Genomic DNA, 15,051 nt, shown 5'->3' with positions numbered 1-15,051 from the left:
CAACTGGAGTATTGTGTCCAGTTCTGGGCACCGCACTTTAGGAAAGATTGAATGCCTTAGAAAGGGTGCAGAAGAGATTTACTAGAATGATTCCAGGGATGAGGGACTTCAGTTACGTGGATAGACTGAAGAAGCTGGGGTTGTTCTCCTTGGAACAGACGGTTGCGAGGAGATTGGATAGAGGTATTCCAAATCATGGAGGGTCGAAACAGAGTAGATAGAGAGAAACTGTTCCCATTGGCAGAAGGGTCAAAAACCAGAGGACCATAGATTTAAGGTGATTGGCAAAAGAACCAAAAAGGTGACATGAGGAAAAACTTCTTTTTAAAAAAACACAAGTGGTTAGGATCTGGAATGCATTGCCTGAGGGGGTGGTGGAGGCAGATTCAAATCATAGCCTTCAAAAGGGAACTGGATAAGTACTTGAAAGGAAAAAATCTGCAGGGGTGTGAGACCAGCTGGATTGCTCTTGCATAGGGCCGGCGCACACTCGATGGGCTAACGGCCTCCTTCCATGCTGTAACCTTTCTATGATTCTATAAATGCCAAGATTTTGATCTGGCAGGGGTCACGGTCAAACACACACACCAAGCTCCAACTACCAACGTAACCAGGTTGGAAAAGTACTCCTGCTCACGATGATCCTTCACTGAAGATCCACACAAAATATGGACAACCCTGTTAGAAACCTGTAATCTGCAAGATTAGTGGAAGCATCTGGGGCGAGGCTTTCTACACTCCCACGACAAAACCTACGTCCACAGGCATTACAGAACAAACAAATAAACTAAATACTTTCCAATCAGCAGAGGGCGCCATGGTTAAGGCACTAAAATACAGTGCTTAATAGATGTGATGTGGAGATGCCAGTGATGGACTGGGGTTGACAATTGTAAACAATTTTACAACACCAAGTTATAGTCCAACAAGTTCTGTGATTTTAAAATGCGAAGGATTCGAAAATGTTATTTCCACACCGTTCACCTGAGGAAGGAGGAAGCCTCCGAAAGCTTGTGGGATTAAAAATAAAATTGTTGGACTATAACTTGGTGTTGTAAAATTGTTCACAATAGATGTGGCAGGAGTCAGCGACTGCACTCGTTCGTGGTTAATTTCCTCTCCCTCACACCTATCCTCCTTCAGTTGTAGGGGAACTGTTCCCCACTGATCTTACAAGTAACAGGCTTCTCAATACAAAGAGTCACTTAATTCAAATTGTTAACACTACATTCCCACTTGGCATTATTCATATTGTTTAATTACAAGAAAATCAAATTATCCAATAATTAAGTTCAAAAAATGGTTGGACTCTGGAGTAGACTATTCTCTAAAGAAACTTCAAGTGCTGAAAGTATGAAATAAACAAAATGCTGAGCTTGGATTTTGAAAATTTTCAAAAGGGTCTCTACACAAAACCATTAAATTAGCCTTTTCTCTTAGATTCTGTATGTCCAGCATTTTGTGTTTTTAATAATTAAGTCATTACTAACTTCTGGAAATTCACAAGGGAAAAAGGCCAATCACTTTTGTGCATGCACCCCCTCCACTTGTGGCTACTCTAGACATTAGATCCCGACAGCAGAACCAAGGCAGGTGGATGGAGTTACGATACAGATCGGCTATAATCTAACTGAATGGCAGAATGGCCTACTCCTGTTCCTATGTTCCATTTGTTCAATAAAGTACATGATGTGGACTGGCGAGGGGGAATTCATACACGCAGACCCACATATTATCTAGGTCACTGATTTGCCGTTTTCAAAAAAGGTGCGTAAATCTTGGACTTCTACGCCAAAAAAGAAAATGTGACTTGAGTCAGCACGAACAGTGGTCTTGCTCACTGCTACGTGACACGGCTGTTGGGTATGGGTACACAACTTCACAAGCTCACTCATGCCAGGATGGGTGGCATGAGAACATCCCACACTAGTGCAGTACAAGGACCATTTGAGAAGTTAGGGCTGGGGAACATTACTGGGGTAGAGGAAAGGGAGCTTTACTTTGCAGTTGACTGAGCAATGCTTGACCGAATAGCAGGTGCCACAGACCAGGAAGACCTCTGGTTCAATCCCCAGACTGTGCTGTTTTCTGGTCTCTAGTAAGGACCTGGTAGGAGGACTACAACCAGCCTGGGAGGGATGAACAAATGAAACAAAAATGGCTGCAACTCCTGATCACTTGGCAGCAACCTCTGCTGGAAGTGTGCACATATGAATAAGGTAAAGACAGGATCAGCTGTGATGCCTACTGTGGTCAAACAGCCCTTCAACACTGTCAAGGCTCAAATTAAAGGCCATTTGAGTAAGGTAACAAGTGCAGTTGGTGCCCATAAATCCATACTCCAGCAAGGGGAAGGCAGAAAAGGATTTAAAAAGGTTTTTAAAGCAGGCAGCTTTAACATATTAGTCACAAGTCCACTACAGCTTCCCCCATGATTCACAGTTGCTTTAAGTGCAATGAAAACCCAAGATTATGTCTGTACAAGTCATACCTTACATAGAATGTACAGCCAACAAGTCCATGCTCCACAGGAGCTGCCTCCCTCCCTATTTCATCTAACCCCATCAACATTTCCTTCTGCTCCTTTCTCCCTCATGTGTTTATTAGCTTCCCCTTAAATGCATCTATGCTATTTGCCTCAACTACTCCTTGTGGTAGCAAGTTCCACATTCTAACCACTCTCTGGGTAAACAAGTTTCTCCTGAATACCTGACAGGGAAGGAATACTCTAATTTTAGGCAGTCAATGTGCACCACTGCAGAGCCTTCTCTGCTTTGACCCAAGGACTCAGCCCCTTTAGTACAGAGTCAAATTACAGCTTAGATTGAATGACAAGCAAGGCAAGATTCCTGTTGCACAGATGTTCTTTGCGTCATTTTAAAGTGGAAGAGAAATAATGTGAGACTAATCACACAGGAAGGGCTCACTCTCCAAGTAGTACTTATCAGCTCTAGCTACAGGGGCAAGCATTTCTTTGGCCACCAGTAAGATGGACTTAGGATCCCAGCACTCATTGTTAAACTTCAAGGCTCAAGTGGATTGACCTCAAGTCCTATAAAGCAAAGCCTCATCACAAAACAGATAGATGGATAGCACTACCCACACTAATGCCTGATGCAGCAGGCTTTGACAAGCAGAATTCTTCTCACTTTACCAGACACACCCACACCCTGCAATCTGGTCTCTCTACGGTCGGAGGTAAAATATAGCATGCCTGCACCATAATTGACTCAAATCTCCACAACAAGGGAGAGGCATGCAGTATGGAATTCAAAAAGATCACCTCAGAAGCAGTGCATAGGTTCCCTGCAAAGCAAGAAAGTGTAGCTGTTTGTAAACACAATGGGTTTGCCATCTTAAAATGTATTGGTATCAGTGCTGGATACTGGGCTATGTCCATATAGAAAGTGGAAAGGAAATACAAACCCAGTGTCTGATGAATTTGCTTCCTTAAACACAGCAACACCTGTTCAATTACCAGAAACACAAAACAATGAACCAACATTCTCTAGTTATTCATGGGCCAAGTTACATGCAGTTTCCTGGATTTTCCTAGATAGAGAAAAGCTCCTAGTACTCTGCTACAAAAAAGTTTACTTCAGCCACTGTCTCTGGTCTTCACCCAACTAATGTAATGTTTTCATTTCCACACCATATTCTTGTGGTCCAAATTCTATTGCCAATTTATCAGCACTTCTGTGCTGTTCTAGTCATCATGGGCTAGGTTAAAACTCCAAGCTCATTGACTATTGAATACATACAGCCAGCAGGGAGGGAAAATTCCCTCTTCCCCCAGTCTGGATCCAAACCCAGATCCTGCAGGTGAAAGGGCAACATTGTAACACCACTAAACTCCAATTTTTTTTTAAATGTTCAGTATGATATTGCAGATGCACTCTGTTTCCTTTCTGCTGACTTAACTGCCAGAACCTTAGGCACAGATTCAGATTTCTTGCTCCTCCCAGCTTCACCATCTCCCTGTTGACATCTTCAAAGATTCTACACTCAGCTTTTGCAGTTCTCATTACACATGTACTGAATGTAGTTAAGTCTGACTGACACAGGGTCGTCTCCTGATCCAGTTCAGGCTGTGCAATTTAACCTTGATCACAGCCAATAGCTGGATTCTGCAGATGATGGCACTTCCTAAATAGATGCACTGAATAATCTCAAACCAGATTGGAAATGACTGACCCATAGTGTGGCACTTTTGCTGCTGTACTCAATTAGATTGCTGAAGCCAGCAAAAGGTGCCCAATTCAGTCATGAAATTCCTTACATCTCTGTACAAGCCAATAACAGTGCTTCTGTTGCCAATAAGACCCCTCTACCTAAGAATTATAGACTTAATGGGACTGACACTTTTTGATTGAAGGTGGAATGGTGGCCAAGAAGCCAGAAAAACACCAAGGTCATAAAAACTAATCTTCACAATCAAAGTTATTGGCAGTCATCTTACTCCCAAATGTTTGCAAACATCCATTTCAACCTCACTTTTAAATAGTGAATGTTTCACCGATGGCCATCTTGCTGGGAGGAGTTGATGAGCTGGACTTTAAATTGGGCTAACACCCTTTTAAAGTGGCACAGTGACTGAAGGTTTCTGGCTTATGGTTCATAGGTTACTCCTCTCCCTTTGCAGTAGTGCCTTGCGATCTTTACTAGAAGAGGCAAGAGTTGAGGGAGATACAGTTACAGAAGTTCACTTATACTGTGTCCAACTTGTTATCAATATCTCATCCAAAGGATGGCACCTGCTCAGTAATACACTGGAGTGTCAGCCCATATTATGCACATAAACCCAAAGTTTTGGCTCAGCTTGACTCAGTTAGTAGCACTAATGTCTCTGACACCATCACTTTTATTTACCCAGGGTTTCACCTGCAGTACTTACAGCTAAGTAATAATGCAAAAAAACCAATAACTCGATCCAAATCCACTCTCAAGTAACTGTATTCATCTTCCTGAACCGGAAGTACGCAAGCCTGCCAGTCACTCAATGACCAATAACACATGAGATCTAAAGAAAAAAAGCTAGCTAGAAAAATCAAGAGTATACTGCATTAAGGAAGTTTAGGAATCAGCTTTCCTGCGTTCTGTCCATAACATCTTACATAGCAGCCAACATGCAAGAGACAGGCCATTTTGCAGGAAATCCATTGTGTAGCAAAGTACAACTTTTTTTTTTTTTTAAAAGTGGCAATATTTGAAGTTTACTAAAAAGTATGTGGAACATAAAGTAAAGCTGTCAACACAAGCAGTGAGCTGCACCAAGATATAAACAATCGCCCAACTCAAAAGGGAGTCACCCCCTTTACAAACTGAACATTCGCAACCATACAATGTTCCCATTTTAAATGAAAGGAGATTGCAGATGGGAGAACTGACGAAGGGGTCAGTGAGCCCAAATGGGCATGGTGGAGGAGCACCCTATGAACCTTCAGCTACAGACCTATTCAGCAATTCCTCCCAGCAAGTTGGGGAAGTGAAAGTCACTATTTAAAAACAAGATGTTGCAATGGATGTTTGCAAATGATGGGACAAGATGACTGCCAATAACTTCAATTGGCAAGATGAAGACCTAAAATTTTAAGTTGAAAATCAAGTAAAAATTTGAACAGATGACATTGCAATCCCCATGACAGAAGTCTGAACCAGTACCAACGCCCAGAGATACACCTCCCCCCGTACAGTTTCAAATACACATGGATTCCTTTACTTGTTACCAGCCTGAACGGAGATCCATGCTGCTCATTTCCCCCAAACCACCAGCACAAGTCAGGATACTCATTTTCCAGCACCGTTGGGACCCCAAAAGTTCAACACACATCTTAGGAACAAACAGCAGAAAACCAAGCCACTTTTCACTAACACTTCATTCCAGTTATTACAAGCAGCAAAAAAAATGCTATGGTTATATTTGTAAACATGTTTCTCAAAAGCACCACCACATCTTTGAGCAAGAACAACAACATTCCATCACACTATCGATTAGCTCTATCCTCATCTGTAAATGTGACTTTTGTTATGCTCAGGGAGCACTTCTTTCGAACATTGATCCCTATTTGTGTAGAGTTGAACTTGAGTAAGCTAAACAGAACATTAGATGTACTGCAACAAGTTCAGGCAGTCTGGTCATTATCACAATGAAACAGCCAAAGCTGCAAGGATAAGGATCTCTATTACTGTGCTGACAGTTATCAATTTTGACCTTCATAGGTCAAGTTTGATCATAAAACAAATTCCTCATTTCCAAGCTGAATGCTGCTTCCAGAGTCAATTTCTCACTCATTGATGACACTGGATTTGAACCAAAGCTGTGGGATCTAAAATTCCAGTGTGTGCAACCTGGTTACATTACCATCAAAAATAGACAGCATTATACTCAGGTACATTCTACAGACTTGCAAGATGCACACACCGACCCAGTGTCACTACAATCATGTATGGAGCTAATGGGGAAAAAGGGATCTTCAACTCAACCCTGTATGAAACAAGTAGCTAAACTCTTTCCATTAGAAAGCAGCAGCAATGGGAAGCATTTAAATAACAGGGACTTCAAGACTCACCTGAATGAAGGTAACATTTAAACATTCTACTCAAGCAAGTCATTTAAAACTCAACATTGTACCCAGCAGCACAATTCTAGATAGGCCTTCCAAACTGTGGCTGGAGAAAAGGTGTATAACAGCAGGGTAAAGAACGGTCGGTGGTGGGAGCAATTATAGGTAACACGAGCACAAGAAGCACATCAGCCAACATTAAAGATCAGCTTTACTGCTACTTCTTCTAAAAAGAAATCAGTACCAATACACTCCATTCCTCCCAATAAGGGTCAGTGTAATTCCCACTCCAATAGGGATCAGTGTAACTCCACATTCCATCTCCCCCACCCCCCCATAGGGGTCACTGTAACCCCCCACTCCATTCCCCCCTCCCCAATAGGGGGCACTGAAACTCCCACACTCCATCCCCCCCCCTCCCCAATAGGGGTCACTGAAACCCCCACACTCCATTCCCCCCTCCCCAATAGGGGTCACTGAAACCCCCACACTCCATTCCCCCCCTCCCCAATAGGGGTCACTGTAACCCCCCACTCCATTCCCCCCTCCCCAATAGGGGGCACTGTAACCCCCCCACTCCATTCCCCCCTCCCCAATAGGGGTCACTGTAACCCCCCCCCCCACTCCATTCCCCCCTCCCCAATAGGGGTCACTGTAAACCCCCCCCCCACTCCCCCCCTCCCCAATAGGGGTCACTGTAACCCCCCCCCCACTCCATAATAGGGGTCTGTGTAAGCCCCCCCCCCCACCACTCCATCTCCCCCCCCCTTCCCAATAGGGGTCACAGTAACCCCCCTCCCTCCCTCCCTCCCTCCAACCCCCTGTCTGTGTAACTAAACCTCTCCTCTGATGCCCCACCCACCGGCTGGAATCCCTGTTTCCCAGTATAGGCGCCCCACGCCCCAGCGCCCGATCCGTGCGGCTGCCGGTGGGATATGGCCAGCGCTCGGCTACTCGGGATCTGGTCAGTCCCACAGTCGAGAAGGCGATAATCGACAGCAGCCCGGACCCCTCTCACCGCCCACGACCCGGGGCCCAAGTGTCCTCAGCCCGGATGCACACACCGGGGAAAAACAGCCAAGCCCTGCGGCCTAGCAACCCGAGGCCGGGGTAGATTTGGCCGGTGTGGCTGTTACACAGACTCACGCTGCCAGTGAAGATGTCCTCGCCCTCAGCACTTCCACTCTCGTCCTCTCGCTCCAGCTCTGGGAACGGGGGCGGCGTCCTCTCGGCCGCCATTTTGTACCTGACAACGGCAACAACGCTTTATTGTTCCCGCCCACCAACAACAGGGCCTTCCTGGCCCCGCCCCCTCCGTCAACAACGCTTTATTGTTCCCGCCCACCAACAACAGGGCCTTCCTGGCCCCGCCCCCTCCGTCAACAACTCTTTATTGTTCCCGCCCACCAACAACAAGCCCTGCCTGGCCCCGCCCCCTCCGTCAACAACTCTTTATTGTTCCCGGCTGGCCCGGACAGGCGGGAGCGTGACGTCACGCGACCGTCGAGCAAGGTTGGTCCTAAATGGCACGAGGGTTAATGGAGAATGTGGGATTATTCTCTTCAGAGCAGAGAAGGTTAAGGGGAGATTTGATAGAAGTGTTCAACATTAAGAAGGGTTTTGATAGAGTAAATAAGGAGAAACTGTTTCCAGTGGCAGGAGGGTCGGTAACCAGAGGACACAGATTTAAGGTAATCAGCAAAAGAGCCAGAGGCGACATGAGGAGACATTTTTTTTATGCAGCGAGTTCTTATGATCTGGAATGCACTGCCTGAAAGGGCGGTGGAAGTAGATTCAATAGTAACTTTCAAAAGGGAATTGGATAAATACTTGAAAGGGAAAACTTTGCAGGGGGAAAGGGTAGGGCAGTGGGTCTAAATGGATTGCTCTACCAAAGAGCTTGCACAGGCACCATGGGTGGAATGGCCTCCTTCTGTCCTGTAAGATGCTATGACTTTCATGTGGTCTGACCAGGGCACAAGTACAACTTCCCTTGACTTGTACTCTACAGTTCTGGCTATGTGATTCCACATTCTGTTGGGTTTATTGATTGCTGCTCTGCCCTGGTTGGACATGTTGAGCATACTTACCTATTTCAACAATATTCGTGGAGGATGCCTATCACCCTTCCTTTGTGCACTACTTTACATAATACTCTGCATTTAATTCAGTACCTTATTGGGTCTCTCAGAAAGGATCTGAGGGGCCAGCCAGTGTGCAATGACAGCATTCTAGAGTATATGTTCTTTATTTTTGGAAGCCAAGAATGAAAGAAAATGAAAAATGATCTGTGATGCTTAGCCCTTGTCAAGAATATCCACCACCTACATACACATCGAGGTAAATTTTCATGTTTAACAGTCCCAGGTGCAGAGCCTCACAGGGAATTTAGCTGCAAGACCTCTCTGATTTTCTGTCCAATCATTTTAATCTAAAAGTGAAAATTTACCCTTGTTTGTTCAATCCTCATTATTATCATCCCCACCATATATCATTTACAACCTACATTGGTATATATCCTGCATTATCAATACATACTATGTGTAATCCTCATTCATTCATTATTTTTGCAAGATAAATCTGCTTCTTAAACTTAATTATTAATAATGTGGTCTCATAAGAAATCCCATTCTACTGTTAATGGATTGTAGTCCATAAATTTTTTTTATTCGTTCATGTTGCTGGTGAGGCCAGCATTTATTGCCCATCCCTAATTGCCCTTGAGAAGGTGGTGGTGAGCTGCCTTCTTGAACCGCTGCAGTCGGTGTGGTGAAGATTCTCCCACAGTGCTGTTAGGAAGGGAGTTCCACGATTTTGACCCAGCGACGATGAAGGAACGGCGATATATTTCCAAGTCGGGATGGTGTGTGACTTGGAGGGGAATGTGCAGGTGGTGTTGTTCCCATGTGCCTGCTGCCCTTGTCCTTCTAGGTGGTAGAGGTCGCGGGTTTGGGAAGTGCTGTCGAAGAAGCCTTGGCGAGTTACTGCAGTGCATCCTGGTACACACTGCAGCCACACTGCGCCGGTGGTGAAGGGAGTGAATGTTTAGGGTGGTGGATGGTGTGCCAATCAAGCAGGCTGCTTTGTCCTGGATGGTGTCGAGCTTCTTGAGTGTTGTTGGAGCTGCACTCATCCAGGCAAGTGGAGAGTATTCCATCACACTCCTGACGTGTGCCTTGTAGATGGTGGAAAGGCTTTGTGGAGTCAGGAGGTGAGTCACTCGCCGCACAGAATACCCAGCCTCTGACCTGCTCTTGTAGCCACAGTATTTATATGGCTGGTCCAGTTAAGTTTCTGGTCAATGGTGACCCCCAGGATGTTGATGGTGGGGGATTCGGCGATGGTAATGCTGTTGAGTGTCAAGGGGAGGTGGTTAGACTCTCTCTTGTTGGAGATGGTCATTGCCTGGCACTTGTCTGGCGCAAATGTCACTTGCCACTTATGAGCCCAAGCCTGGATGTTGTCCAGGTCTTGCTTCATGCGGGCTTGGACTGCTTCATTATCTGAGGGGTTGCGAATGGAACTGAACACTGTGCAATCATCAGCGAACATCCCCATTTCTGACCTTATGATGGAGGGAAGGTCATTGATGAAGCTGCTGAAGATGGTTAGGCTTAGGACACTGCCCTGAGGAACTCCTGCAGCAATGTCCTGGGGCTGAGATGATTGGCCTCCAACAATCACTACCATCTTCCTTTGTGCTAGGTATGACTCCAGCCACTGGAGAGTTTTCCCCCTGATTCCCATTGACTTCAATTTTCCTAGGGCTCCTTGGTGCCACACTCGGTCAAATGCTGCTTGATGTCAAGGGCAGTCCAAACCCAGTAATTGATGAATGGGATGGTGTTGTGGTGGTGATGTTACAGAGAACATGGGCGCTAAATTGAGCCATGTAGCACCCATTGTTTCGGTGCTACGCAGCCTCCCGAAGTGCCAATATGGTGTCTTGGCTGCGTACGCACTTTTCTAGCGTGACGTGCACCGGACACCATCTTGGTATAGGAGTTAGCACAGGCGCAGGTAACGAACGCCGGAAGCATGTAAGGTAAGGAGAAATGGATACAATCGGTGTGCAAAGCTGATTTAAAGTGCTAGACACCATTTTGGCACTTAACGCTCAACTCAACACATAGTCTTAACCCCGACCATTTGAACGTGTCTTAGACTGCCTGAAGGACCCGCACCGGCGCTATTTAAAGGGACCATGCAGGATTTACAGGTTAGTGGCTGGATTATTGCTTCTGGCTGCCGAGGCATTTGTAACTGTTTTTGGAGGTCTCCTATACTTAAATACTAGGACGCGGGGACATCAGCCTAACATATAGAGCCAGGACGTGCAGGAGTGAAGTTAGGAAACGCTTCTACACTCAAAGGGGGAGAAGTTTGGAACGCTCTTCTGCAAATGGCAGTTGATGTTAGCTCAATTGTGAATTCTAAATTTGAGATTGATAGTTTTCTCTGAACCAAGGGTATTAAGGGATATGGGGCTAAGGTGGGTATATGGAGTGAGGTCACAGGTCCAGCATGATCTCATTGAATGGTGGAACAGGCTTGAGGGGCTAAATGCCACTGCCACTTACTTGCGTCATCTTCTCTTGCAAGAAAGCGGGACATGTATCTGGGTGATGTGCCTGTCATGGTTGAATAGCTGCCAGTGTGTGGCCTGTGAGTTGTGGGTGGGCGGCTTGCAACGGTGGTAATGTGTAAGGATGAAAGGAAGCATCTGATTGGAAGAATTGAGTACTGATGGAAAGAGTTTGTTGGTATATGGGTGATGGAGGGTGTAGTGCGTGGAGCAGTGGATGCGGCTAGTGGTGCAGTTGGTAAGAGACGCCACTTGACAGTTGATCTCATTCACCTTGACCGCTCATATCAAAGCATTGAACTTCTTCCTGCACTGCATCCATGTTCATGATGCTGTGCGCCTGGCATTGACTTCGTCCCCCGGTGTCTCCCACTGTGTTTTACGAGTGTGATGTCTGATATCTGTTCAGACTCCGTGCAGACAGCAGACTGTTATTTTCAGGAAATAACAGGTACCTTTAAGAGATTTCTAACAGACAGCCTGCCTTTAAGAGAATGGAGCTCCCCCTGTTGATGGAAAGTGCAGATTGCATGGAATCCTCATTCAACGCTGATTTCCAACGCAGATCGCAGGTAAGTCCTCAGGCCTGACGAAAGTCTCGTCCGGCCTGCGCAGGGGCCATTGGGCGCTGGGTAATGGTGGATCACGTTACCCCCGCCCAAAACCAGGCCCTATCCAATTTTTACCCCCATGAGTTCATATCCCACCATAACAGTTTGAGAATTTGAATTCAGTTTTTTTAAAATCTGGAAATACGAGTAAAATTGACCATGAAGCTGTCGGATGTTGTAAAAACCCAACTGGTTCACTAATTTCCTTTAGGGAATGAAACCTGCCGTCCTTACCCAGTCTGGTCTATGTGTGCCTCCAGTCCCACACCAATGTGGTTGACACTTAGCTGCCCTCTTTGGACTAGCAAGCCACTCAGTCAGGGCAACTAGGGAAGGGCAATAAATGTCTGTGTCACCAGCACGGCCCACATCCTGAGAATGAGGTTTTTTTGGATACATCTCATGCTTGACCATATTTGCCCTCCATGGAAGGCAAGGCTCCTATTAATTACAATTGTTTTCAGTTAAAGCTATATAGCATTACTCAGTTACTTTAATTTTAACAAAACCTGAATTGTTTTACAGTACTGAATGCAAGTAAAACAATTTTGAAAATTTACATAAGAACTTGCATTTATATAGCGCCTTTCACGACTCCAGGACGTCCCAAAGCGCTTTACAGTCAATTAAGTACTTTTGAAGTGTAGGGAAATATAATGAAGCTGCAGAATAATTATATGATGAAGGATAAAGGGAATGACGGGCACATAAATATTAAAAATACATAGAATTACGTAGAATATACAGCACAGAAACAGGCCATTCGGCCCAACAAGTCCATGCCAGTGTTTATGCTCCACATGAGCTTCCTTTCTCCTTCATCTAACCCTATCAGCATATCCTTCTATTCTTTTCTCCCTTGTGTATATCTAGCTTTCCCTTAAATGCATCTATGCTTGCCGCCTCATCTACTCCTTGTGGTAGCGAGTTCCACATTCTAACCACTCTCTGGGTAAAGAAGTTTCTCCTGAATTCCCTATTGCATTTATTGGTGACTATCTTTTATTTATGGCCTCTAGTTCTGGTCTCCCCCACAAGTGGAAACATCTTCTCGATGTCTACCCTATCAAACCCTTTCATTATCTTAAAGACCTCTATCAGGTCACCCCTCGGTCTTCTCTTTTCTAGAGAAATAAGTCCCAGCCTGCTCAATCTTTCCTGATAGGTATAACCTCTCATTTTTGGTATCATCCGAGTAAATCTTTTTCGCACCGTCTCCAGTGCCTCTATATCCTTTTTATACTATGGCGACCAGAACTGTTCACAGTACTCCAAATGTGGTCGAACCAAGGTTCTATACAAGTTTAACATAACTTCTCTGCTTTTCAATTCTATCCCTTTAGAAATAAACCCTAGTGCTTGGTTTGCTTTTTTTATGGCCTTAAACCTGCATTACTACTTTTAGTGATTTGTGTATCTGTGCCCCCAGATTAAGAAATACATTCTTAATATTCACTGTCTGAAAGGATAAAATGAGTGTGTTTCATGTATTCCATTATTTACCAACTTTGATTCAGTTGGAAGCAGGTTTTGTATTCAGCGGGAGTGTGTACACATTTGGAACCTATGCATGACTCATGGCCTCTGAGGACAAGCCTGTGGGGCTTGTTCACATTCTGATGTCCTCAGCCTGGATTATTCACTATTTTATCAATTTGTAGGATCAGGCCAATGTACAGTGCAACAACAATTCTACCCTGATACTTGGTAATCTGAACAAATGTTATAAAGTGTTAAAAATGAAATGGCAAAATTATAGTCACTAAATTTGGTCGCCAAGCACCTACAAAAGGATGCCGATAACATCTGTAGTAGAACAGTGGCAAATAAAATTAAAGACAAACTAGTGGATCTCCCATGGAGTTTTCCACAGAAAGTGAATTTCCCTAAGTCCATTTGTGATGTCGGTGTAGATATGGGGATCTGAAGCTCCATCTAGTGTCTGAAGTGTGTGCTGTTTCAGGTGTGACTGTGTAACAGGAGGCTTTGTAATGGGAAAATCCTATCAAGATGAGAAGATCTACCAGACCTGTGTCCTTCCAATACTTTTCTATGGATTTGAAACATGGACGCTATCGGGATTAAACAAGACATCAAGAGACTGGAAGCATTTCATATGCGCTGCCAGAGGCGACTGCCGGGAATTAGATTGTTCAACGTCCACAACCCAGATGTAGCAACGAGAACGGAATTTGAGAAGATTAAAGTCACCATTAATCATCACCGCTGGGCACTCTGGTCTCAGCGACATAGTTCCCGTAAACCAGGCGCTGAAGATCGGAATCGAGGACAGACCTGCTCCGGATTGGAGGTGATCACGGGGTCATCCTCGGTTAACTGGAATATATCGGATCAGTAACGATCCAGTGGAACTCTCTGACGCTTGGAATGAAGCCATGCAGCGCAGTCACAGTCGGTCGACACTATGGACTTCTGCTGTCTAAGCGTAGTTGCCGCTGCTGCTGAGATTTGCCTTTGTTGGTGCTGTGCTGCCACACTCTGCCAGTAGATGGTGCTTTCACTCTTGTTAAATTAAAAAAAGCTAGTTAACTATTTTATATCAGAAAATACCCGCAGTCAACCACTGGAAAAACATTTCGCAAAGCATTTAAAGCAATGACTCTGAATAAAATCAACCAATTTACTGGAGACTGGTGGGAAAAGCAGCAATTCTGACATCTGAAGAATGAAATAAAAGACTTGTAATTAGGCCTTGTGGCAGGAATGTCTGTGATGATGAGGAAGGGCCAGGCTGTGTAGCGTCTCAGCTCCTGTGGTTTTAGACGCTTGAAGCCAGTCTTAGCCCATTATTTTGCCCAACTCCTACATAAGTATATTTATAGGATGAGCAATGAGCAGAAGGGAAAGTGCTTTAACCAGGACCCTTTCAGTTTCCTGTCAAATCCACAATCTCAATGAATGTGGCATCTTCTTCAGGTTAGCCATTAGGAGTCTAATACATCTGTATTATGGAAAATCCGCCACCTACTTGGTAATGACAAATTCTGCTCTCCCCTGTGATTCTCGCATAGAGTGGAGGGCAGGAGTGATTAAATAACGAAAGGGACGATGGTGCAAGGCAAAAGGGGGTGGTAATCGGACAAGTAAAGAAACAAAAGATGGGTCCAGAGGAGGTGTAAATGCCAACAGCAGAACCATTACCAGCACTTGCTGTCCAGGAACATGGGAGCAGTGATGATAATCTCAAGTTATTGAACTCAATGTTGAGGCCGGATGGTTGTAAAGTGCCTGATCAAAAGATGAGGTGCTGTTCCTTGAGCTTGCGCTGAGC

At 45.0% G+C, this 15,051-nt stretch overlaps 1 protein-coding gene across 1 annotated transcript in view; it reads right to left on the bottom strand.

The window, feature by feature from the left end:
- The window catches only part of LOC137304750 (sorting nexin-1-like), a 37,941-nt gene extending 30,092 nt beyond the window's left edge, over positions 1–7,849 (bottom strand). Inside the window, exon 1 of the mRNA XM_067973444.1 lies at positions 7,710–7,849. Within this exon, the coding sequence (XP_067829545.1) occupies positions 7,710–7,802 (93 nt within the window). The 5' untranslated portion in view covers positions 7,803–7,849. The remainder of the gene's footprint in view (positions 1–7,709) is intronic.
- Positions 7,850–15,051: the final 7,202 nt, after the last annotated feature.

This window comes from Heptranchias perlo, chromosome 38 (assembly GCF_035084215.1).
Source record: "Heptranchias perlo isolate sHepPer1 chromosome 38, sHepPer1.hap1, whole genome shotgun sequence".
Lineage (NCBI taxonomy): Eukaryota > Metazoa > Chordata > Chondrichthyes > Hexanchiformes > Hexanchidae > Heptranchias > Heptranchias perlo.
Note: the sequence above shows the minus strand (reverse complement) of the source record. Positions and strands in the feature narration are given on the sequence as shown.